The 24,647-nt window shown below is 39.4% G+C and overlaps 1 protein-coding gene across 17 annotated transcripts in view; it reads right to left on the bottom strand.

The window, feature by feature from the left end:
* The window catches only part of SVIL (supervillin), a 119,835-nt gene that overhangs the window by 60,191 nt on the left and 34,997 nt on the right, over positions 1-24,647 (bottom strand). For 8 of the 17 annotated variants that reach the window (XM_043967248.1, XM_043967237.1, XM_043967240.1 and 5 more), the window contains 10 exons: positions 15,821-15,901; positions 12,473-13,372; positions 11,894-12,064; positions 11,118-11,152; positions 9,707-9,768; positions 9,076-9,215; positions 7,433-7,528; positions 5,470-5,713; positions 4,476-5,025; positions 2,745-2,958 (listed from right to left, as the gene is read on the bottom strand). In XM_043967248.1, the coding sequence (XP_043823183.1) occupies positions 2,745-2,958; positions 4,476-5,025; positions 5,470-5,713; positions 7,433-7,528; positions 9,076-9,215; positions 9,707-9,768; positions 11,118-11,152; positions 11,894-12,064; positions 12,473-13,372; positions 15,821-15,901 (2,493 nt within the window). Of the gene's footprint in view, positions 1-2,744; positions 2,959-4,475; positions 5,026-5,469; positions 5,714-7,432; positions 7,529-9,075; positions 9,216-9,706; positions 9,769-11,117; positions 11,153-11,893; positions 12,065-12,472; positions 13,373-15,820; positions 15,902-23,012; positions 23,033-24,647 lie in introns of those variants that run through there. The other 9 variants (XM_043967242.1, XM_043967253.1, XM_043967250.1 and 6 more) reach the window with 7 other exon arrangements.

Below are 24,647 nucleotides of genomic sequence, written 5' to 3'. Positions count from 1 at the left end.
GAGAATAAGATTGGTCTCTGACTCATTATTCTACTAATCTTGGGGCCCTCTAGTGGCTGAAGGATGCAGTTGCATTATAATTCCTAGAAGCTCTACCTTCTTTCTATCTAAGGTCTTGGTCATGGCTTCTTTCTTGAATGTAGGGTATAAAGGGAGAAAGGCATACAGTATTTTTCAGAATTCCATTCAGTAGCTTCCATGTTGAATGCTATAGGTTTCCAAGGGCTACAAGGTCAGAATAAGGGTTCAAAGGACTTGAAAAAAGTTCTCTCTTACTCCAACCCAGGAAGGGTGGGTATATTGTCTTCTCCTGTAGTCCTTTCTGTCCATTAAAAAAGCCCCAAACAAACAGAGATGTAATTCTTTTGGAGTCATAAAGTTTCTTAAAAGTTATATACACTGAACATTCCCTAGCACTAAATAACTTAGAAATGCATTCCTAGGATATGCTATGGATATCTTAGGATAGTCTACAATTCAAGGTGGGGGAGTGCTTTTAATAAAGTTTAGCTTTGTCAGACCATGTGCCCTGATTTTTGATTTAAGAAATGTATTTTCCTTAGATTTTTTCCAAGACGTTTCCCTTTGAACTCATGCACATATAAAATTTGAAGAGATAAGAACTTATGAATGTTTTAAAAAGAAAAATATATATATATAAATTTATTCATTCAGTAGAAACAAAGTAAACTAGTTCTTAGCTGAAACTATGTACATTTGCTTTTTTTTTTTTTTTTTTTTTTTTTTTTGCTGCAGGGCAATGGGGGTTAAGTGACTTGCCCAGGGTCACACAGCTAGCAAGTGTCAAGTGTCTGAGGCCAGATTTGAACTCAGATCCTCATGAATCCAGGGCCAGTGCTTTATCCACTGTACCACCTAGGTGCCCCCTACATTTGCAATTATAGAAATTCTTATTGTCAAAAGGTGAAAAATGAATAAAAAGGGATTTTTGTTGGGAGACAGCAAGAAGCACAATCTACAAAAACAAAACAAAACAAAACAACCCCAAATACTTTCAATTTGAATCTAGGTGGTGTAGTAGATAGGATCCTGGGACTGGAGACAGGAAGACCAAAGTTCAAATTCAGCCTGAGACACTTGCCATGGGCAAGTCACTTAACCCTGTTTGCCTCAGTTTCCTCATCTGTAAAATGAACTGGAGAAGGAAATGGCAAACCACTGTCACAGAGTCAGACATGATTAAAATGACTAAACAGCAAAAACCAGTAGGTCCAAGTATGTCAGATACAGGAAAAGCTAGCCCATCTTGTTAGTGCTTAAGGAAACAGGTAAGAACTAATGGCAACCCACGGCAACAAATTTCTACAGTTGATGGAGTCCTGTGTTAGGCTAAGAGATAAAAAGTATAGCTAAGTCAGTGTTTGATGAATTACATTGAATTGAATGCTTAATGTAATAGAAATACTATTATGCTTAGAATCAGAAAACATGGGGTCAGAATTCTGTTTATGCCACTGCTATCCAGGTGACCTTGACCAAGTAACTTCTCTCTACACCTTCGTTCCTCCTTCATAAAATATGGGCTTGGATTAGATGAGTTCTAGATTGTACACTAGTATGATTGGCTGAGGAACTGTGAATCATTCTCAACAGTTAAGAGTCTGAATTAATGTGCTTTTACTTGGAGATCAAATGAAAAAAATTCCCTCCATTTGATGTCTTCATGTATCTAATGTTAAAAGAAAAATGTAGTCATGGAGAACATTAGGAAAAAATAAGACCAAAAAGAAAAAAAGGAAAAAGAAAAATAGGACCAGGGCAATCTGAAATCTGTCTGGAAGAAAGGAAAAGAGACCAACATGATTGACAGAGCCAATGAAAAATTCTGAATGGTGGGCTGTGATAAGCAAGTGTCTGGACTGGCAGAGCCACGGGAACAGAGGACTGAAGTATTTCTGATAATCACACTGTGAAATTAACTTGACCTTCTTTCACCCAGGACTTTTATCACTATTAAATCTTTTGCTGTTTAATTCTACTGTAGCTGGAGGTTAGGAAAGGAAATATATCCAGAAAATGTTTAGCTCATTGTTCTCGATAACTGCCACCTTTAAATATATCCTCCTCGATCCCATTTCATTCTTCTGAATAAAATGAGGGTATATAGCACTGTTGGCCACTCAAATGTAATCTTTCAGAGCCACTGCCTGCAATAAATTCTCGCTGTACACTACAGAAACTCAGTCTACTCACCCTAAAAATAAACAAAACTGAAGGTTTAATCCTATGTGCTGGAATTCTCAGTAAGAATATATATTCACTGCCCCTTTTATGCATACACACTTTTCACAGAATGAAAGCAAAAGCAGTGGGCAAATCCAGCACTCAAGCACCATCAACCAGCATTTCTTAAGAGTTTTTCTATGCGCCAGGCACTGTGCTAAGCTGCGCAACTTGGCTGTTTTTTGAAATATGCCAAAATTTAATTTTAAAATAAATAGTAAGTCCTTGTTGAAAACAAATTGTGCCCCCATTTCCTACATCAGATGATTTCTAGGCCTGGTCCTCAACATGTGGTCATTAGATCTGCCGTTGAGTAAATGTGGTTCACCACTGAATAACTCCATCTCCTTAAAACATGCTAATAATGATGCCACATCTTTTTAAGTGACTTAATTAGTTATTTTAAACAACAGCTCTTCGTGAAGATATTTATTAAAGCAAGCTCCAAAACTTCTCAATGGGGGGGAGGGGAGGGGGGGACTAAATCAGTGGATTGTTACCTTTCTTTGATGGACATCGTTTTGCTAGATGCATCAAGGACATCGTCTGATATTTTGCTCTCTCCTCCAGCCAACATCCTGCACGGATTCCTGGAGAGCCTTTCCTCTGACTGCTCTAAAGAGTCTCGTCTACCGGACACCAGGGCTGTGGTCTGAGAAACAGTTTTCATAGCTGTCAGGCCAGAAAGTTCAGACGTGGGCTCGGCAGGCTCTGCTGGGTGAAAAGGAGAATGCAGTATTAGCACTTATGTCTTTGGGCTGGCATTCTCCAAGCCATTAACTCTGTAACAATCAAGGGTGGCAAAGAGACCACAGACATCACGTGGGAGATCGCACAGCCAACTTTAGGAACTGATCATTTAATCCCACAAGTACTTATTAAGCAACTACCATGGACTAGGCATTCAGAGACAAAAATGCAAAATGCCCCTGCTTTTTAGAAGTTTCCCAAAGCTTCCATTCTGCTGTGGGGAAAACAAAACAGAAATAAATATAAAGTCATTGGGGCTGGGGTGGGGTTGGGGCCAAGGTGAGAAAGGAGATTTCTTAGGATCAGGGACAGCCTCTGCTGTATTGAGGATATAAATATAAAGCTGAAAGGCCTGCAAAGCGCTTGCTATACATGATCTCGTTTGCAGTCTCTGATTCTCTCTGATCTCTGTTTCTGTGCAGACATATGGTTTCACTGGGGAAGGGCACTCCCAAGAAGAAACCCCTTTTACCAGAGCAAATCAGTACCTGCTCTGTTGCAAGAGTAAGAGTTTGGGGAGGGGAGGGGCAGGAGAAGGCGGGGAGGGGAAGAGGGAGAAGGGAAAGTGCTCTGCCCAATCTTCCCGGCCCCTCTGCTGGCTTTACCATGCGGCCTCTCATCAAGGCAGGTCACATGGGATCATTGTCCTCATTTTGCAGCACAGGAAATTGAAGCTGGGAGAGGTGAAGTGATTGGCTTAGTAAATATCAGAAGAGGACCTTGAACTCTTAAGTCCAGCATTCGATCCACCATGCCAAGCTCTACGTATGTTGAGCTATGCAGCCCTTCAGGATTTAAAAGCACAAATAACCCAGGGACTGCCGGACAAATTATTTAATGACGGTTGATCCTATTTTCATAGACAGCACACAGGGAGTTAAATTTAAGTTGGACACTTTTACATTTCCTGGGAGCAACCCTTTTGGCTTTGTAATTGATAATGACAACAAATGGGACCACATAACAACAAAAAACAGCAACAACAAGGAGTAAATAAGCCTCTGTTGCTTCACAGCACTGCACAAGGGGAAGAAAAGCTCTATAGCGGAGGGGAAGCTGAGCTTGAAGGCAGGAGCCCTGGAGCTCAAACCCTTACTCCATCAGGCTAAATCAATCAATCTGTTATTTTAAAAAAATGACCATTGTCACAAAAACAAAAACAAACATAGACTGTTGTGAATATAAGCAAGGTAACACTATAAGTAAAATGCTGATTAAAATTAGTGAAACACCTTGTGGAATTTCCAGTTATTATTATAATTTTAACACACTGAAATGTTCAGAGTAAAGAGAGAATTCTGAGTTGTCATATGTGATACAAATTTCTTTCAAATCTCCCCTAGCTTCAAGTACTTGTGTAATCTAGGAAGCAAATATAGCAAATCAAGTAAAACAACAGGAAAACCAAAACAAAACTAACTCCCAAACAACTAGTTACTAAAAATCTAAGAGAGAAGTTTATTTTAAAAAATCTGTTTTACCTCTTAGCATGAACCTGCTTTTCATGACATTCTCCAAATCTATCCTCTCTTCCAGATCCTGTTTGCTGTGTGCTGTGCTTTTGGGGATTGAAAACTCCCGCAGCTCTTCATGATGATATGGTACTGGAAGGTCAGCATGCTCCATGCTGCCTTTTCTTGGAGCATATTTTCTTTGGTTGTCTCTTTCCCCTGTTTTATTTAGGAAGAGGCCGGAACTCTCGTCTTCCTCAAAGGACCTGTTCTTCCTCACCTCGCTCTCATCCTGAGCTAAGCCTCTCTCAGTTTCTGTCTCCCCAAATTCCCTTGATCCTCGATTGCTTCCTATATCCTCCCCCAAAGGGTGCCGTGCTTGTGACTTTAGGATGCTCTTCACTGGGGAATCTGCATTTTCCATGGGTGAATGGAATCCAAAGTCAGCAGCACCTGCCTCTTCTTCCATTGATGGCTTTGAGCGGAGATCCCCTGCATACATTGGAGCAACTGTCGATGCCACAGTAGACACAGATGTGTTAACAGTAGGGGAGAAAGGAGTGAGTTTTCCACTCTGAACCTATGATTGATTAAAAAAAGATATAGCTCACGTAACTCTAACTTACAGATTCATGTGAGAAGAAAAGATCACATTCAGGGGTGGCTTTCACAAGTCGGGCTGGGAAGATAGGAAGAGTGTTAAAGAATGGTACAAAACACTTTACATAGTCACATAAAGTCTCCTGAAAAGGAAAAAGGGAATAGGGGCACGAGAATGGACTTTCTTTTAACCCCTAAAATAGCAAACTCTTTACACATTATTTTTGAAGAATACAAAGAGAAGTAGTAAAAAGGAACTCTAACTGGCAGCCTTCTTGGGGTAAAATCGCTGAAACAACTACAGGCCAATGGAGTTTATAGGTAGGTCACTTAAACTCCCCAAATTAGTAGCTAAAAGAGAACATTGAGCTCCTTTGTCTGTCCCAGGTAGGGAATAAATGAAAATTGGTTGGCATGTACACACCTGTTCCACTTCTCCAAGTGTGACTGGTTGAGTTTGGTAGCGAGAATTCATCCTCCTGTGCCTAGCATCCACTCGGTTTCGGGTAGAAATCGCTTTTGAGACTGGCTGAGACAATTTGTTAAACAAGGCCAGCTTCTCAGCTAGGCTCAGAGTGGAAGAATCAGGTTCACCTTGTTCAGCAGAATCTTTGGCCTCATTTGCCTGCTCTCTGGCTACGGCCTTTTGGTGTGCCGATGCCTGCAAACTGAAAGTAATACAGAAGTTAGATTAGAGGAAGAGAGGGAAAAAAACAATCCCTAACACACCCAGTAGTTTAGGGTTTAATGTCCCCAAATCATTGCTGTAAAACGTGCTGTTAATTTTTTTTAAAAGAGCTTGTCATTTCCTATTCGGGGCCCTAAACAAAGAAGGGGTGGGGGGGTAACTGTTCTACTTAGTTGCTGAATGACTGCATACAGTCAGTGATACAGAGCCTGAGCTGATTTCTTCAGAACTCCAGGGCGGCCCAGTGAGAAAGCAGAATTACCAAGTCAATGAAGAACCCAGAGTGAGTTATGACATTACTTTTCCTTCAAACAAGCAAGCAAAGAAACAATTCACTGTCTAAAAAGGTAAAGGATGCTTGGGATGCACATTCTTTTTTATAGGGAATTGCATATTTCTAAGCATCGATGATAAATTAGGCCAAAGGAAAACATCTCAGTAGACATGCATGCCTGCAGCTAACGTTTCCTCCCCCAGTTTATTTAGGAACAGGTAGGAGCTGAATTTTTGATGGTCAGGAAATTGTATTGAATAGTCTTCTGATCCATAGCCTTGTCTACATACCACAGGGGTTGGGGTAGTCACTAGGACGGGCCGAGTGGATTCAATTTAGACACACTTCTCAGCTTTTCATCAGAGCAATTTCTCTTCTAAGTTTCTGTTGATATTCAAAATTTACATACATCTAAACTTCCCAGTAAATGCTATAAGAAACTTTTTAAGAGAGCAACAAATTGATCCCACTTCTACCTGAAGATGGGAGCCTAGGACTTACATAGTCACTCTAAACTCAGGAATGTGTTCACAAAGGTGTTTGCCTCTCGCTTGATACCATCCTTAGACTGTAGTTAGTGCAAACTGGTATGGACTGCATTAACAACTAAATTCTAATGTGCCCCAGACTCCAGAGTAGTATCTCTGCTCCTAATGGAAGATGGAGCCATTAATGGGGGTATTGTGACACCAGCTGGTTTTTTGCTTCACTGTGGCTTTAACTGGCATTTCAAAATTTCCCAAAGGAAATCCTGATTCTGTACAGGTTTCACCAGCTACATTTCTGTATCAACATTTCAGATTCTTTGATTGTACTTTCCTCTGGCTATTTCCTTCTACTATTGTGTGTTTACTGAAACAAGGAGGCTATTTACAAAAACTTATAGCACTGGAATACAGATTGTAAAAAGGTCAAGGGTAAAATCCACTTATCTGCCGCCTGTGGACAGTATCCCTAGTTATTCTTTCATATTGCAAGAGGTTATGAATTAGAAATATGCAGCAATCAATATAATATAAGCTACCTGAGAACAAATAACTACTTTTTGGCTTCAAGATTAAAAACAAAATATAAAAATGAGGTGTTCCCAGTTTTTTTTTTAAACATGCAAGACTGTTATAACTCCCTTTATTTCTCAGAAGGATACAGTGAGGTTCTTTATGGGAAACAAAAATTGTAAGTGAAGTTAGAATGGTTCTAGGTCAGACACTTAACCCAAGCAAACAAACTCAAGTTCCTCATGCAGGGCAAAATGAAGTTATCAGTACTTTGCATTATGACAAAACAAAATGCCGCACATTCCTAGAACAACTCATTGCACTGACTTGTTTGTCAAATGTACAAAAGACATTCAAGATTGTAAAGCTGTCTGCTGCCCAGCACTTTGCATTCAATGCCACACATGCGGGTGTTTCTCTCCAGTACCTGGTAGGTTGGACAGGGCTCTTAACTACAGTGGGATTAGGAATTCTTGCCATGACAGTGTGGCTGGTCACAGAATGTGAAGCAGGGATAGATTCCCTTTAAAAGCAATTGCCAAAGATGGAAAATTCACAAGGAGAGAGAAGAAAAGAAGCATTAAGGAAAGCATGAATTTATGTGCAGAAAAGATAAAAACAAATAAATAGTTTTACAAAGCTATTTGCTAAGGACTTTTGTAACATTACAACAGAATTTGAAAAGACACTTGAGGACACAAGGACTAACATATGTCATTTGCCTAAAAGTTGATTATCCTGCTATAAACCAAATTATTTGTAAAGGCTGGTCCTCAGTCAGTCACCAAACATCTATTAAGCATTTACTATGTGCTAGGCATTGGGGATAACAAAGAAAGGCAGAAGCCAGTCCCTACCTAACAGGAGCACACATTGGAATGGGAGAGGTACACATTCTAATGGCTAAAGTCCATGAACCACCTAATATCAATCATCAATTGAATAAACACCAGTGAATTAATAGATTGTATCCTGGTCAACAGTTTTCTTATCAACTTAATGTTTTGTTAATTTAGTCACTACTCTGCTAAAACCATATCATATGATAGAGGAATAGCAAAAGAAGTGTTTCTTGATCCTCTATCTTGATCTTTTGTGCTTGAGTTTACTTTTTCTTCCCAGAGCTAATGCCTGGTTATTTATTTATTTATTTTTAAGCATGAAGTGGAGTATGTAAGAGTTTAGAGGGACCTTAGTCCAAACCCGCACAATTTTAATATATGGAAAAATAGGGGTATTATGAGTCTCTCACTTTATGGGCTTGAAGTTTATAAACTGTAACACAAGACAAGAACCACTTGAGGGTGTCAATCGCCCAAGTGGTCTGTACTTCTGTACTTCTGTCAAGAATGGTTTGGGTAGGGGGTGAGGTTGGGCAAATTCATAAGAGGCAACAACAAAAATGACAAATCTAAAATCTTTTTTCAGGGGAAAAAGTAACTTCCTGAATGAATTTGGGTTGTTGCTGTTGTCATTAAATCAAGGCTAAATATAAGATCATAAAATACTTCAAAATTTCAAGATCTGTTCTTTCATCATGGGTGGAGACCTCCCTCCATCGATGTAGACTACAAAACCTCCTCCCCTTAGTAACTCTCCTCATGAATAGATGTGGCCAAAAATGTTTGTTTGGTGGCCAACCTTCTGAATTGCTTAGGCTGGTCCTCAGGAAATGGATACACCATACATTTCTAGCCTCTCACTTCAAGCCCTTCTCACTTGGGAGGGTCTTCTATCAGGTAACAAAATATTAAAGTTAAGGATTTAGTGAAGAAAGATCTTGTAGTAAACTGTTAAAAAAAAAAATTCCTTGACGGAGATGGCATTGAAGTTAAAGCTAATTTTCTGCACCCTGGGGTACAAGTTGGCTGGAGATTTGAGACCAAACCCCAAATCTTCCATTACTCAAGATGTCTCCTGCTAGGTAATAGGTTCTAAATCTCCTTGGAAGAAGTGCTATATTTAGAAAGTCATGGGCTAGAGGGAAGAAAGTCACTGTCTAGCCACAACCCAGCTCTTCACTTCCAAAACAGGGTCTCAAGCCAAGTTCAACACAGGAAGGAGACTTACGTTGCTGCAATGACCACTTCCTCAGTGGTGATGGGCTGCGTGTGAGATCTGTCCTGCAAACGCCGCAGGCGCCGCTCCACGGCTGCATTTCTGGAACGTGGCTTGGGAAGATTTTTTTCATCAAATGATTTTTCCATTTCCTAGGATTAGAAATATGTTTGAATGTCTGACCTGGAGGGTGAGGGGTGGAGGGTGGGAGAAAACTGCTCTAGCAAAATGTGTCTGCTGAGGGTCTCCCTGGTGTTTGCCAGGTGTCATTCTTGAGATGCAGCTTTCATTATCAGCAACACGCACATGCTGTGAAAACTGGCACCATGTGGAGGGAGTAAAAATAGAGCCCCTGAAAACTCTTCAAGGGGCACAGTTGGAATGCTAGGCAGGACAGCATAGGATAGCTTTCAGAATCTCGCATGAACTGGCATTCATTCTAGACTTGTGAGCTATGGAGGAAAGGGGTAGGCTGAATGAGGCTTCTGATGAAAGGTACTCAAACAGAGCCTGAATGCTGCAGAGGTGGATTTGTGCTTGGGGTTTGCACTGGCCTGGATCACCCCAATGCCTTTTCTAATGCTAACATCTGGGACTCTCTGTACTAGGATTTTTAGAAGGATGGCCTAGCCTGCACACTTGCCCTGAAAAGGAGCCTTTTGGCAGCAACACTCAGCTTGGCGCGTTCATCCAATTTTTCTTCATCTGTAAAGAACAATGAATTAAAAATCATATAAGTTTTCCATTTGAAACAATTAGTTCTTTTAAACTACAAGAGTATGTTTGCTGAGAAAAATAACAATCAGTAACATTTTCAACTGGAATCAAGCCTCAATCAAGAAATGTTTATTATTGCAATTGCAAGGAATAATAAGCCCTTTCCTGCTTTCCTAGTTTTCTACTAAATGGCTCTGTATAATTGTGCTTTAAGGATAGACACATTTTCTCAGAGATGCCAAAAATAGTTGTAACAGCACTTATTGTAATTGGGAAGAACTGGAAACAAAGTATATGCCCAATGAACAGGGAATGGCTGAACAAGTTGCTGAACATGTAATGGAAAATTAATGTGATATATGAAGTGGTAAATATGATAAATACAAAGAAAACATAAGAAGATATATGTGTGTGTGTGTGTGTGTGTATTTTTTTGGGGGGGGCAGGGCAATGAGGGTTAAGTGACTTGCCCATGGTCACACAGCTAGTAAATATTGAGGGTCTGAGGCCAGATTTGAACTCAGGTCCTCCTGAATCCAGGGCCGGTGCTTTATCTACTGTGCCACTTAGCTGCCCCAGAAGATTTATATTAAGAGATGCAAAATGAAGAGAGTAGAACCAGGAAAATATACACAATGACTACAAAGAAAAGAACAACAATAACACAACAACTGAATCTGGTGAAATTATGATTAGGCTTGGATCCCAAAAAATAGTTTTAAGAAGGTACCTACTCCACTCTTCTTTGCAAAGGTGGGAAATTATGAATGTGGAACGCTACTGACAATGTCTCCTTTTCTGGTATGCTGGTTAGTTTTGCTGAATGTTTTTTCTGTTCTTTTTTTATTCTTTGCTATATAAGGGATGTCTCTCAGGGAGGGGATAAGGCGGAATAGCACAATGGGAAATGTTAAGTGACGTAAAAACAGAATATATCAATAAAATATTATTCTTAAAAAACATAAGCTTTATGGAAGGAATTGATAAATACATTAGTCACTTTCTTAACTGACATCAACAGTAAGAAAAATTCTTTTTCAGTTTAAATCACTTTTTCTCAGTACTGCTCACTGAAGGCATTTCTGAAAGCCGTTGTGTCCAAGAACCCAGTGGGAAATAAATCAAGATTATTCTAGGCCTGGTAACTTAATTCTCCATTGTGCTGAAATATGATGTATTTAAGAAAAAATAGACACCAACTATATCATGTGGCAGTAATAGCATATGTTCCAAAACCTAAAATCTTTTTTTCCATCCAAAGTTCAACCAAAGAGAAGTTCAAAAAGAAGATATTATTGTTGTCATTAGTATTAGTATTATAGATAAGATACTCTTACCATCAGCAGTTGGCATTTCTGAATTTGAAGTGGTTCTAAAAAATTAATAATGAAAATTAATTAGTTGGGAGTAGATGAAACAAACAAACCATCATTTTTAAGGTAAAAAGAAAAAGACAATGATATTCTGATGAAGAAAATAACCCTGGTAGCATTTGGGTTGTGAGCAACTCATTTGCAGTCACTGTTGACACAGCAGAGTATGTGGAAGCAGTTACAGCCAAACGCAGAATTTGTGGAGGAAAGTGTGGACCAAGTACATCTTTTAAAATGTGATTAACATTTAGATTAGGGGCCAATTCTCGCCATTTCTGGATAGTGGACTGAGGATGTAACAACAACTTATTAGTAAAAACTCAGGTGCATCAAAATAATACCTCATCATTTGCAAGAAGGAATGGTAACAGATGAAGTAAGCTGTATTTTACCTCAAATATAGTCTTTTTGGTATATGATTATTTATCTTCTTTTCATAAAAGCATTACTGTCAAATTTTTGACAATTCTATGCAATCTCAGAGTTGTATAATTGATAATGTTGATTTAAAAGCAGCACAATTGTTGAAGGCCAACTTTCCTCAAGAAATATTCTTAACAAGTCAAACAAATTTCAGTCAAATTGAGCTTTGTTGGTTTTACTGGTTATATAGTTAATGGAAACAATCACCAAAATTCTCTTTCACTGATGTTTGAAACCATCACTATGAAAAAAGTTTTTCATAAATGCACCATAGTTTGCCCTGTATCTAAAAGAGAACTACATACACACGTGCCTACCTAGCCATCTCCTTTCGTTCTGCTGAAGTTATAGGCTGAGTTCTAAATCTCTCAGAAGTTTTTCTACTTTCGCCAGGAGAAAAATATCGTCTTGGCTTCCGGGACCCTCTCTCCTGTTCCGTTTTGGTAGGCAAATCAATCCCTGTGGTTGACCGCTCAACCCGTGATTGACTTTTACAGTCAGAGGACAGAAAGTGCACGGAAAAAGGAAAACAGGAAGAAAGAGAAATAGAATAAAAGCACAGACATATGCATCTCAACATCTCAACCAACTGATACTGTTAATTCACTCTACATGCCTCTATCATGCGTAGAAATAAGATAAAAAAAAAAAACAAAAACCAAAACCCAACAACATTCTGGCTGATCAATATTATGCTTGTTCCATTAGCAAGCAGAAGCAAAGGAGTAGATTTGGGGCAATTTCCTTATCCAGTCTACCCTATATGTGTCTGTGAGCTAAGCTATATGCTTCAATGCAGGACACAACGGATAATGAGATTGTGGGGGAGCGAGGGGAGAAACTGCCAACAGCGTGCAAGTGACACACCAGGAATATATTTTTGAAACATCACCTACAGTTCAGATTTCTTGTTGGCATTGACAGACTCCAGAAAGGCATTTCGGAGCTGGGCAACAGAGACCTTTGTGTCCACTATGCCAACTTCTCCAGGTAGTGCCTCATCTCCTCCATGCTGGAACTGCAGCTCTGCCTTTGAAACAGTTTCCATGCATTGAAAGGCTTCAGATTTGGGGTCACCAGTGTGATCAGAGAGCGATCGAGTGAGGAGTTTGTGCTTCACTGTGGATACTTCCTGCTTGTGGTGTTTGGGTGGAGTAGCCTCAGAAGCAGGTCTATTTTGGATATACATGACTGTCTCACTCCTTCCCATTTTCTCAGGGGGCTGGTACCGGGCTTCGGATGGTTGGGCTTGGGTCTCAAGGTTTGACCAAGGTTCTGAGTCGTCGGTTCTCTGCTTGCTTGTTGGCCTCCTTCGGTTGCTGCTTCCAGATGGGTCTTCGTCATTCTTCACCTGCTCATGAGCCTCAAGGTAAGTTTTCCTGCTTTTCCCAAGTGCTTCTGTTCTAAAGGGATCTTCCTTGGGGTCAGATTCATAGATATGAAGCTCAAGGTTCTCATCCTTTCCCTCTTCTTCTGTAGCAGTAGACCCAGGAAATTTTGTTGAGTTGGGATCAGCTGGCTCCATGTGGCTGCTACCAGAGAAACTCTCTAGTTTTTCAGAGGCTACCAGCTTAGCAGTGTGAGCATGACCAGCCTGCTGGATATAGCCATGGATTGGCTGGCGGGTGGAAGTGACTGGCTTGCTGGTCACCCTGTCAAAAGCAGATGTTTCTGACTGCAGAGACACATAATGGACTGATGCAGGCTGGTGTTTCCTCTGAGTTAAAGGGTCTGAGGCATATTCAGGGCTGCTGCGAGCACTTTCCTCTTTCACCAATTTCTCTCTAACTTTTACTCTTTAAGAAAGAAAAAGGGTGAAAACCATAAAGCATAGTCACTCTTGAAGGGGGAAAAAGCATGCATCAATTGTGGACTATCAAGGACAAGGAAATCAACCCGATCTTTGCTGCCCTCTCAATTTGAAGGCGTGAAGGGGGGAAATGCAGAGTGAGCTAATCAAAGGACCCTATTAAACTTCCAAGTTATGTACCCCATTGGCATGTTTTTCAATTTCCAGTGACCCATGCAAAGTTTTTTTTTCTGGATTTTTGTACCAAAAACCCAGAAGTCAAGGTCAACAAACCTACATACAATTTCAGGGTGCATGAGATTGGCATGTCATCAGACATGCCTAGTCTCAACATGTAGGCTAACAGAGACATTTTTGCACCTTTACATGCTTCAAATAAGCAAAATCACTGTCATTTCATCATCACTTGGAAGATGATTCTAAATTTTGGGACTGTTTTCAGAATAAAGCAAGGAGGGAAAAACCAAATCATCTTTGAGAACTTCTTTTATGCCAGTTGATTGTTGGTATTTTTCAAACAAAACATAATCATTTCTAAAATAGAGACATAAAAATTCCTCTCCTCAAACAGAAATTATAGGAAGTCATTGCACAGAAGCAAAAAAACAAAAAAACCCAAAAGGCATGAGAACTGCCATTTTGGTTTTGAGAAAAGAAAATGTTTAAAGGTTTTGATGGCTCCTGCTGTATGATGCCACTGGTTGAAGAGAGAACTGTCATTAACTCTGCCCCTAAGTAGCTGAATGACCATAGGCAGTCATCTTTACCTCTTTATGGGTCTCCATTTCCCTATCTATAAAAAGGAAGGGCCTGACTGGAGGATTTCTCTGGCAGCTCTAAGATTTGAGCACACACTTGCAGGGTCTGATAACATAAAGGTAGAAAATAGAGGTAGTACAGTCCAGTAGCAGCAACATTTCAAAAGTCAGGCACTTGACCCGATTGGGACAGTTTTTGTTGATCTTTGAAGAAGTGAGAAAAATTGTGGCATGATACTTAGCAAAAAAAGAAAAAAAAACAAAAAACAACAACCACCACAAAAAACATTTGAAATCTGCCACCAGTTTATATATTTTACAATCTCAAGATAGTATGGCTATAATTTCTAGAGTCATAGAACAGCAAAATACTATATTTTGAAAGTTACTAAAGCCACTTCAAGTTCTACACTTTGTACAAGGATTCTGCATTAAAGCAGGAATAAAGGAACATGCACACACACACTCAAATGGGTGGAGAATATACCTAATTACTTGATACTGATTTTTTTTTTTTAATGAAGAATTGGGAGGGCAAGAGGAAAAAGTTGTTTCCAAAAACAAATGAAAGAGTTCACCCAGATCAACACTGGTGGGCAAGGTCACTTTCAATTGCAGCACATATGTGAAAGAATAATAGATTTTGTCTAATTAACCTGATTTTTCCCAGCTGTGATAGATGTTTTTTTTTTGACACAGGATGTGAAATCCCCATGATTACAATGTCCCTCTTCATTTTTAAAAAGCAAAGGCACACACAAAAGGCTGTTTATTCCCCAAAGCCTTGGAAATAAGCACAGTCAGCTATTATTTCCTCTTAGAAATAATATTCATATTCATAACATTTGTTAATCAAAAGATGGCTCCAATGGGGCTTCAACTCCCAACTTTCCCATGGAATGTGTGCTTCTAATTAGGGATAATGTGGATGCTGTCACCAGACTAGAGCATAGAGATGGTTTGAAACTGTATACAGGAGCTTTATCTTCCTTAAGTCTTATTCATTCTTACTCCTTTCTCCCCCTTAGTCCCCTTTGAAAAGGAAATGATAATGGATTTTAAAAATCTGTTTTTTATACCACACCCTGATTTTGCCATTTCAAAAGGCTACTGAAAACAAGCTGTTAGTTTGGATGGCAGAGGAAATGAAAACAGGCTAAGGTTGGGGTAGACAAGATGAGAAACATGTTGGAAGTTAGCCAGATCCCAAAGGAAAACAACTAGGAGGGGGGAAACCCATTCAAAATGCTCTTTAGTTCTTCACCAAATATGTGAGTATTCAATTAAGTATCAGAGGGAGAAGGAGGAGGAACAGAAATAAAAAAGGTAAAAGAGAGGAGAGGATGGGGAAGGGGAGGGAATAGGAGGGGGAAAGGGAAAAGGAGGGAGAGGTGGGGAGGGAAATAGAGAGAGAGGGGGGGGGGAAGGAGGAGGAGGAGGAGAAAGAGGAAGAGAGGAGATGAAAGGAGAGAATTTAGTGAGTGGCAGACAGAAAAATGGGAGGGATCAAGCAGGCTTTTACAGAATGACTTATTGTAGCTAATTGTTGAACACACACTTTTCTAGAGCACATACATTGAAGAACAGGGAATTGATGTTAAATGATGGGTGAGAAGAACCAGAAGAGAAAGGAACAGAAGCAATAACTAATCACACGGTTTCAATCTGAAAGATACCTGGAAGGCCAGTTGATAAGTGAAGGTGTGTCTCCTTCGGAATCTTTCTGGAGAAACCACTCATGTTTGGGTTTCCCTGGGCTACCACATACAGAAAACAAAACTTCAGATCATTCTCTATTAGCATTTCAAAAAATAACACAAAGGCTTTTAAAACTTAACTGCACCCTCTCCTCCCAACAAACAAACAAACAAACAAACAGCAGCCCACAGATTTGAGTGAAGAACAGAATTATTACTTTTTGAAAAGGAAGCCCTTTTCAGCTGGCTTTGCATTTATACCACCAGGGATTCCTGACACAAAAGTAGGCAGGACCTGCTCACTAACAGCAGATTGGAGAAGCAAATGCCTTTATCCAATATACAAGTAATTTAAAGAACCCTCAAAAGATTCTACTAGAAGGACTGCTTGCTATCATACATTAAGTATCCCTTCTGTTGTTGTTAAGTATTATTCTGGTTGTAAAACAGAGATGCTGGATATAGGTAAATATACCTGGCAACCTAGCATTATTCATTTGGCCACGTTGAAAAGGCAAACACCAAACCACTTTATACATGAAAGAAGTATGACTAATTTCTGGAAAGTGGAAATGATATTAAAAAGCAGTGGCAGAAACCTATATGGTCATTGCTATGGCGCATTATTGAGATGTTTTTGAACCATAGAATTTTAGTGCTGTGAAGGCCATTGGTAAGCATTTAATTTGACCTCCTCATCTTGCAGATGAAGCAATTTAAACTAGGAGGGAGAATAAGTAATTTGCAGAGTCACATTATTAGTTAGATGCAGAACTGTACCACAATTCAGGCCACTTGATATCTCAGCTATTAGTCTTTCACATTTATCATCTTCTTTTTTTTTTTTGGCGGGGCAATGGGGGTTAAGTGACTTGCCCAGGGTCACACAGCTAGCAAGTGTCAAGTGTCTGAGGTCAAATTTGAACTCAGGTACTCCTGAATCCAGGGCCAGTGCTCTATCCATTGCGCCACCTAGCTTCCCCCACACATTTATCTTCTGAGAGTTTACTTCTTTCATTTTCAAGTAGAAGGATTATACTTGTCAGGTACCATAGGGCAAAATTAAGATTAATGGATGAAAGCACAAAGAGACAAATTTAGTTTTGATGAAAAGAACTCAGAAAAGATAAGAAATAACCCAACAGGGAATTGTCTGGACCCAGGAACCAGGAGCATCCCCTTCTTCTAGAGGTCTTTAAGCAAAGGCTGGATGATTATTTTCAGGTCTATTCAAGAAAAGACACTTTTGAAGAAGTGCTTGGACTGCTGAGGTCAATTCCAAATTCCCAACTCTGAGACTATGGTTGGTTCTGTGACAAGATGGTGAGACAGCACATGAGCATGAATGAAGGATGGGGAGGTGTGGATGAACTGCATCATATCCTTGGTCCTAGCTACTGGCTATTGTTTTACTACTAACTCCAATTTTACTATAAAACTCCAATCACTGAGCCACAGACCACCTTCCAATATCCTTTAGTTTACTCTGAGATGCACATAACATAAAATATTCTACACCAAATGTTAGAGCAGCTTCCACATTTCAGTAGAATGCATTTTACATTTTTATTAAATAGGATGCTTGTCCACTGGTGAATTCACACCTTTATTTCCAACCCTGGTTCAGTGTTATTTTTCAAGATCTAGTAATTGGGCAACAATACGGATGTCTTGAAATGGAAATTGGATGCTGCTTATTAATGATTTTGTGATGGAGATTTCTCTTCAGATACAAGTTGGAATAGTTGAGCTTGGAGGTCACTTCTTAGTCTGAAAATCTGGAATTCTATTGGAACAGAATTCTCCCCTGAATAATGAAAATAATACCAATGCTCTCAGCACCTGCTGACCAGAGGGTCCCTTCACTAGAATCATGATGAAATTCGACAGATCGACTAACTGATTGATAGCCATTTTCCATTCAGCCCAACATATAATCACAAACCCCAGAGTTACAGCTGTCCCATGAAAATTAAGAGGAGAAATTATGTGTGTGTGGTTTGTGTGTGTGTACACACATATAGATCAGTATAGTATATATACACACACACACACAATAACTGTCAGAAGTTAGGATTAATAGTCTTTAATCTTTATTTAAGTAGTTTTAGTTAAATTGTTTATCATTTGGTTTATGACAGAAAACAGGCAATGTAAGAACATGGAGCAGGAGAAAATAGAGAATAAAATTTTCCTATCTTTTTGCAAAATCAAATGAACAGAATTGAGGAGATATTGCTCATCACCATGAGAAAAAAAAAGTAGACATTTCTGTTGCCTGTTGCTGTTGGACTTTATATTTTTAAAAATGATACAGTCATGGGGGGAGGTAGTTGCTATGTAGTAGGAAGACTGCATTAGAAAACCTCAGCTCTTGTTCTGTCTAGTGGTACGCCATGGGGCAAGTCACCATAACTGAGTATCAGTATCCTGGTCTGTAAAATGAGAACATGAATGCCTACAAGACCACTTCCCAGCTGGGAGTATTAAGATAATCAAAGAAGATAATGTATGTAAATGGTAACGTGCTATATAAATTTCTGTTATTATCATCATGATTCTCATCATTATCATTATGCCACCTAGCCTCAAGGAAGGGAAAAAGCTCTCTCAATTTAACCATTACAGCTACTATTGCTGCTCATCCATAAGGAAGAGAAGGGTCATAGGATCAGGAAGCTGACTCTGGGATCATCATAAGTAGCTTTCAGTGGGTTCTCAGGACACAAGGCGAGAGCACTGGAAGGCATCACTGGACTCCAGACCAACTACAAATGAAGGGTCTGAATCAGATGGTCCCCAAGATCTGTCCATTCTGTGAAAGTGGTGAATATTCGTCAAGTTTTGACACATCAGTGGTATGATGCAGAAACTAATTTAGCTGTGCACGTTTATGCTAATAGTGAAAATAATTATAAAAATAATGACAGACATTTATATAGGGCTTTAAAGTTTGCAAAAAAAAATGCCTCTATAGAATTTCATTTATTATTCCTATTTTAGAGATGGGAGTGCTGAGGCACAGACAGGTTGTGAAATGGTCTCAAAGTAGTAAATTTCAAAAGGAGAATTTGAAACCAGGTCTCCTTGATGCTCAGTCAACACATGCCATACTTCCTATACTCCATTCAATACCTATTATGGTGCAAGGCATTGAGCTAGATCCTGGAGATGCAAAGACAAAAAAGAAATAGTCCCTTCCCTTTAGGAGGTCACAGTCTCTGGGGGGATTTTCTATTTAAGATGGCTTACTCTTTTAAAGAGAAAATACAGCCAAGACCTTATCAGCAAATAAATATTCAGTGTGATCTTAATCACAGAAGAGTTCCTAAGATTGCTTAAAATTATCTTAATCTAAAAGACTGATTGCATTGGATGGCAACAGTCCTAAAAAAAACCCTGTGCAGGTTTAGAACAGCCATTCCCAAAGTCTAGTTTAGACAGTCCTAAAGAATCTCTGTGGGCTGCTCTAAACTGCAAAGGAAGGTGTCTGGATGATGGGAGGAAACTATTTTAATTGTCTTCATCACAAGAAACCTAACATTTGCAACAGCAAATTATGGAACTGTATAGTTTCACTGCTTCCAGTTTAGAGGCAGACTAGCTGGTCCCACAATCTCTTGTCCCGGGATTAAGGAGGGAAGGAAATGAAAGTCTCTAATACTTGGGCTCCACCCTTTATCTCTGAATTCCTTAAATAGCTTTTCATAGAGAGCCCACAAGGCAATCCCTGAATTGCACTGGTTGTCCCATAAGCCTGGAATGCTATCTCTCTCAGCCCCAATTTCCTTTGAGATACAGCTGTAAGCGACTCTCCACCCCCCCACCCCACACATTGTCAACCTTGGTTAGACTGTATAATCTGGCACACAGCAGGCACTCAATAAATTCATATTGACAGATTGAGCTTTGATTTGAAATGCCCCTTCTATTTGTCTCTCTAACAGCTCAAAAAAGGAGAGGATCAAGTAAGACAAGGATAGTTTTGGTGAAAGAGTGTTACTGCCCCAGGGAAGAATTGTCCTTGCTTTGATGGGTGGGAACCAATAGCATACATGCACTGGGGGTCCACAGTATTTTTTTTTTTTTTGCACAGGGCAATAGGGGTTAAGTGACTTGCCCAGGGTCACACAGCTGGTAAGTGTCAAGTGTCTGAGGCTGGATTTGAACTCAGGTACTCCTGAATCCAGGGCCGGTGCTTTATCTACTGTGCCACCTAGCCGCCCCTGGTCCACAGTATTTTTGGCCCCAAGAAAGTGGCCAACCACCAAGGAAGAGAAGCTGTGGGAATGGGAAGATTCATAACAAACAAGCTCTAAGCTGAATGAACCAAACAGTCGTCTATTTTCACATCACCTGTCCCTTTGACCTCTGCATATAGGCATACCTCATTTTATCATGCCTCACTTTATTTTGCTCCACAGATATTGCATTTTTTTTTCTTTTACAGTTGAAGGTTTGTGGCAGGTCTGTGTTTAGCAAGTCTATTAGTGCCATTGTTTCAACAGCATGTGCTCACAACATCATGTTTCTATCACATTTTATGAATTCTCACCATATTTCAAACTTTTATATTATTATCATATGTTATGGTGATCTGTGACCAGTGATCTTTGATGTTACCATTATAATCAGTTTGGGGTGCCACCAACTGCGTTCATATAAGATGGTGAACTTAATTGATAAATGAGTGTGTGTACTGACTGCTCCACCAACCAACCATTCCTCATCTTTCTCCTTCTTCTTGGGCCTCCCAATTCCCTGAGACACATATTATTGAAATTAGGCCAATTAAGAACCCTATAATGGCCTCCAAATGTTCAAGTGAAAGGAAGAGTTAATGGATTTGGTAAACTTTGTTATTGTCTTATTTTAAGAAATTGTCACAGCCACCCCAACCTTCAATAGCTAACACCCTGATCGGTCAGCAGTCATCAGCACTGAGGCAAGACCTGCCACCAGACAAAAAATGATGGCTTGGCGCAAGGCAAACCTTCATGAAGACGGCTTGTAACTCTCATCAGACAGTTAGCATTTCTTAACAATAAAGTAGTTATTAAAGCATGTACATTTTTTTTTAGACATGATACTATTGCACATTTAATAGACAACAGTATCTATAAACATAACTTTTATATGCACTTGGTAACAGAAAAATTTGTATGACTTGCTTTATTATGATATTCTCTTTATTATTGAGGTGGTCTGGAACTAACCCACCATATCTCCGATGTTTGACTGTATTTGAAAATTCCACGGGAAAGTCTATAGATGCACAAGCAACAAGAAAACAGTTTGGTTGGACTGCTTTATTGTCTTGCATTTTGCACAGAAAAGAAGATAATACAGAATGTATAATGTATTTTGCAGTCTTGAAGTCTACCTAAGCATTCCAGGAAAATTACGTGAACTGCCTCAAGCATGAGGGATTTTTCCTTCCAACTTCACAACCCATAAATTGCCAATTGTTTATGAATGTGGCCCTCCTATTGTGACCACCAAAAAGGGGGTGTGGCTAGAAGGGAGATGAACCTTAGCCAATGCACTAAATTTCATGATTAAAAACACTGCAAAATCTTAATTTAATGTCTAAAAAGCATCAGGAAGTTCAGACAGAAAGAGCAATGCCATTATCTATTCCATCCTGTCAATTCCTAAACAGTTCTGAAATTCCAAATAACACAAGTGTCCTGGAATAAATTCCCATGTTTAATATGTTCAAGATTAAATCAGTTCTCTTTTCAGTCCCTACTAAATATGTGTGTAAACTCTGACTCCAGTTTTCCCCTTGCCACTTTAAAGGTTCAAAAAGAGAAATTTTCTCACACTCTTTTCTTGGACATTACAAAAACACAACATCTGAAGCATTTTTTGTCATTAGAAAAAGATGTCTTTGAGCCTTTTGAAAGATCTTCTATTGTTAAGATAAATGTTTTGGCTTTTTATTTACAGTGGGCAAAGGCATTTGTCCCAGTTAAAATCCTTGGGAACTGGGTGAGGTCTATGTTGAATCTGCTTAGCTGGGTTTAAAAATTAAAATATGTCAAACTTTTATTTTCTTTCGATGGACCACACACAATCAAGCAATCTGTCCCAGATTTTTCCCCCCAAAGTCAAAATCAACCCTTCTCCCACTGAGAAAAGCCCAAAGTGGTCAATCTTTGAATGTTTACATTGGTAGAAAAGCCAAAAGCTTCTTTTTGAAAGCTGATTAAAAGCATATCTTGGCTCCCAGAAATAGTAAATCAAAATACAGAACTGATCTGGCTAATTTGCAGGCGCCTAAAAATTGGGGTATGCAATGGAAATTCTTGGTCAGGCTTTTCCCCAGAGCTATAGCCTGAGTACAACTACTTAGGGGTGGCCAAATTCACCTCTGAGATTCAGATGAAAGAATATTTATGTCATTTCATTAAAAAAATGGATTTTCCTTTGGGAAAGGGTTTTGGAGAAGTTACACACCAGGTGAGTTTTCTAACCTATAAAGAAAAGGGGAACTCCTGAATGGGAGACATAAAGTTGAGGTGTAAGGCAATGAGAAGAGCAGTGACTCAGCGCAAGTGACCAGTTTAGCACTTGATAAGATTTGAGCAGTCTGTAGCATGTTGCCCCCTCTGGCATGGGGACAAATGATGTTCAATTATAGAGTGGAGGTAACGAAGACAAGGTGATCCATTACATTTTGTTGAGTTTAAAGGATACTGTCCTTAGCCAAACCAAGAAGAGTGGAAACAGAGAAACCAATGGAGATCGAAGAAGGGTGTTTGGGGCTGCTTGGGTTGTGAGATCACTCAGATTCCTTCCAGCCTTTCTTTCTATCTTGGTGTTATAATCTGAAGTTCTTCAGGAGGATTAGAATTGGGAATGAGAGAGGACATGTGTCAAGGAATAAATATGTGAGAGAAGAAAGGACTGTTGGAGGGAAGAAGAGAGGGTGTGGTAGCAGTCCTGACCTCAGTCATGTTTACTCTGAAGACTTTCCAGAAGGCCTCGGTCATTCTAGGGTCAGTCAACTTCTCTCAAATGAATTGGATTTCTAAGCTCTCTGCTTAGGTCTTGGTCATGAGGGTAGCTCCTAAGGGGATAGTTACCACAGATAAGGTATGGATGCCAGATGGACCTTTAGGAGTACGAGCATAGTATATTAGTTCTATCACCCCATGATACTTACTTCATCATGGGCAGGATGCCCTAGGATCCAGTAGTTATCTCTTTGGAGAGAACATAATTACTGGATTACAGCAAGGATTCTGAGTGTCTAGATGTTCCTTGGAAAGAGAAGGCAAATGAATGGGAACCACCCAGGAAATACAAAGGGACAAGCAAATGTTCAAACACAACTCATATAATTGCGGAAAATAGACATTGGTTTAAGAAAAAACAAGAACAGGGCACATGCACGGAATGACCAAAGAATTTACAATTGATCTTGAAATTAGAACACCCATATTTCTTGTGCTGCCCACTTCACTAAATGTTTGCTGGGGGGAAATGAATGAAAGTTAAAGGCATATTAAAGAGGAAGCTTATTCCAGTTAGCTGACTCATATTAGAATACCATCATAGATTATCCTAATATTAAGCCTACTTAATTATCTGTCAGGTTATACTTACTCATTTTTTTTTAATTTATACAATTTTTAAGGCCAAGGATCATGTCTAAAATTTACTTTTTCCCCCAGAGTCTAGTAGGCTAGCAGGCAAATCAGACAACAAACACTTATGAAGTGCTTATTTGCCAGGTCCTGTGCTAAGCAAACAATACACAAAAAGCATACATGTAAGATAAATACAATATAAACAAGGTAATCTCTGAGGTAAGGTATAAGTGCTAGAGTGGAGGGGGAGATTCTGCATAGAGGAGATACTAAATAAATGCTTGTTGTGTTATGCTGCATCATAATTTGTCACAGTCCAGGCATGCAAAACTACTTGGAGATATCACAAAATTAGCCATAGTTCACTGGAATTCCTTCCCAGAACTGGCACAATAGGAAATCACAATTCAACAGAGTCTGAGAGGAATAAAGATGCATTTAGGAGGAAGAAGGGGGATCACTTGATTTATGTATATATCCAGAAATAGGGTAAAAATGGAAAAGTGGGTTTACAGATACCTCACAACAGTGCTAGGAGTAAGTAGGGGATGGGGGAAAAGGTAGAAGGGGAAAATATTTGAAAGGGGTAGTGAAATTTCTATTTTTAAATTGCCCACCTGGCCTCCACTATCCCTATGTGCAAAAGGAAGGAGTTGGTCAGGATTATCCCAAAAGCCCTTTGAAGAGCTAATATTCTGTAGTTCTAGGAAACTAATGAGAAATCTTCCACAGAATTCTGGTATCTGTGTAGAAGCCCACAGCTTTGACTTTACTCCTATGAAAAGAGAAAGCGAGAAAGGAAGCTCAGTCAGCACCACAGTCAAGGGGCTTTATTTTGTAATTAGCATCCGATTAATGCTTTATATTTTTGACTTACACAAGGAGCCATCTTGTGTAAGTAAGAAGCCTCTTCAGGAAGTAGTCATGTCCCTCTGCTTGGCAGCCACCATAGCCCTTGGGGTGATCATTACAGGACCACCAAACAAAAGAAAATACATTGGTTTTTAGTGGGTACTAGGGTAGCTTGAAGAATGACAATGAGCCAATCAAGTGATCCACAATAAGGAAAACTGTTTAAAAGAATTCCAACAGTAAAGACCATTCTCTTAACTGAGGAAAATAAACAGAGCGTGCAGCACAATGAAAAACTCTGCACAAATTTTCCTTTCAGAATTGAACAAGTAAGGGTAGTGAAATTCTTGATTTCA

Source organism: Dromiciops gliroides, chromosome 5 (genome assembly GCF_019393635.1).
Source record: "Dromiciops gliroides isolate mDroGli1 chromosome 5, mDroGli1.pri, whole genome shotgun sequence".
Lineage (NCBI taxonomy): Eukaryota > Metazoa > Chordata > Mammalia > Microbiotheria > Microbiotheriidae > Dromiciops > Dromiciops gliroides.
Note: the sequence above shows the minus strand (reverse complement) of the source record. Positions and strands in the feature narration are given on the sequence as shown.